This window comes from Carlito syrichta, unplaced genomic scaffold (genome assembly GCF_000164805.1).
Source record: "Carlito syrichta isolate Samal-C Ts95f unplaced genomic scaffold, Tarsius_syrichta-2.0.1 Scaffold312194, whole genome shotgun sequence".
In the NCBI taxonomy this organism is placed as follows: domain Eukaryota; kingdom Metazoa; phylum Chordata; class Mammalia; order Primates; family Tarsiidae; genus Carlito; species Carlito syrichta.
This window is the reverse complement of record NW_007256290.1, coordinates 319967-321879: the sequence shown is the minus strand read 5'-3', so window position 1 is coordinate 321879 and position 1913 is coordinate 319967. Positions and strand designations below refer to the sequence as shown.

The following is a 1913-nucleotide window of genomic DNA, read 5'->3' as shown; positions in this document are numbered from 1 at the left end:
GTTGGAGTCTCACTCCGTCGCCCAGACTGGAGTGCAGTGGCCGCTCCCAGCCACCGCAGCTTCGACCTGCTGGGCTCCGGCGATCCCTCCGCCTCAGCCTTACAAGTAGCCGGAAGTACAGGTGTGTTTAACTGCCTGGCTAATTTTTGGTTTATTGTAGAGACGAGGTCTTGCCAAGTTGCCCAAGTGGGTCTCAAACCCTTGGGCTCAGGCAATCCACTTGCCTCGGCCCCAAAACGTGCTGGGATTACAGGCTGCGCCACCGAACCCAGCCAAGACTTCATTTCTACAATAAATCAAAAAATTGGTCAGGCGTGGTGGCACGTGCTTATGGTTCCAGCTACTTGGAAGACTAAGACAGATGGATCACCTGAGCCCAGTAGGTCAAGGCTGAGGTGGGCATGAGTGTGCCACTGCACTCCAGTCTGAGTGACAGAGTAAGACTCCAAGTCAAAAAAGAAAATGTGCTTTGCAGAAGGAAAATGGACTTTCTTGGCAGTCATGTCTTCGCAGAGGAAAGTGATGGGAAAACTCAGAAATGGTTCTACATGGTTCTAAGATAAATGGTAGATGATAATTTCTTCAGCCTCAGCACTGGGCAACTCTAGGGAAAATCAACTTGAAAGATGAAACTGTGTCTGCCTGGATCATAAGTTAGGAGATTGGGAATGCCAATTTGTTCTATGTTCCAACCCCCATCTTCACTCCCATTATTTCCCTTGCTTGAAACAAGGCTCTAAGCACCAGGGGAAGAGTTTCAGCAATAGACAAAGCAGTATAGACACTAGGGTTCTGTCTGCCTGATTTTATTGGGAACAAGGGTACCAGAACTGCTATCCAAGAGAAGGGAGCCCAGGGCTCCTTCTGTAGCAACTCTTCGTCAGAGGCGAGGCAGGGCTCAGAGGGCAACAGGCCGTTTTTTCAGGCAGGGTCACACTACCACCCTCAGCAGGACCTCCCCAAAAAGCTATGCTCCTTTAGCTCAGCACTTGGCACTTAAGGAAAAGGGATCAACAAAGGCAATATTAGGAAGACAAGCCCAGACTCATCAGGATACCCACTCAGCCAGCTGCTTCAGTGCTTCATCTTCATCCGTTTTGGAAGCTTTGGGGACAAGGATACCCAGAGAAAAAGAAAGGAGAAGGGTTAAGGTCTTAGCAACTTCCAGACATCCCTAGCTGGGGCATTCAGAACGTGCTGAATGCTCTCTCCCTAGCAGAGAACCTAAAGATGTGGTTCCTGTATAGCCAGGTGCCCTTATGCAGTCAACAACCTATACAACCGCAGCAGCAGCCCTCTCTGCCTGGCTCCTTTGAGGCAGGACAGATGTGGAATAATCCTTCCCACTCTCTCTTTTTTTTTAAGAGTAGGGGTCTCGGGCAGGCGCAGTGGCTCAAGCCTATAATCCCAGCACTTCGGGAGAATGAAGCGAGAGGACTGCCTGAGCTCAGGGGTTCGAGACCAGTCTGGACAACTTGGTGAGACCTCATCTCTACAACAAATCAAAAAATAAGGCGGGCATGGTAGCGTGTGCCTGTAATTGCAGCTACTTGGAAGGTTGAGGCAGAAGGATCGTCTGAGCCCAGCAGGTCGAGGCTGCGGTGACTGTGAACATGCCACTGCACTCCAGCCTGGGCAACAGAGTGATATGCCAACTCAAAAACCCTGGGCAACAGAGTGAGTCTCCAACTCAAAAAAAAAAAAAAAAGTCCGGGCTCGGTGGCTCAGCCTGTAATCCTGTGCTTTGGGAGGCTGAGGATGAGTGGATTGCCTGAGCCTGCGGGTTCAAGACCCGCCTGAGCAACTTAGCGAGACCTCGTCTCCACAATAAATAAAAAATTAGCTGGGTGTGGTAGCGTGCGCCTGTAATTCCGGCTACTTGGAAGACTGAGGCGGAAGGATCTCTGGAGCCC

The 1913-nt window shown here is 50.7% G+C and overlaps 1 protein-coding gene across 1 annotated transcript in view; it reads right to left on the bottom strand.

The window, feature by feature from the left end:
* Positions 1-790: 790 nt before the first annotated feature.
* Positions 791-1913, bottom strand: part of CHMP4A (charged multivesicular body protein 4A) — a 4845-nt gene continuing 3722 nt past the window's right edge. The window contains exon 6 of the mRNA XM_008069726.1: positions 791-1104. Within this exon, the coding sequence (XP_008067917.1) occupies positions 1049-1104 (56 nt within the window). The 3' untranslated portion in view covers positions 791-1048. The remainder of the gene's footprint in view (positions 1105-1913) is intronic.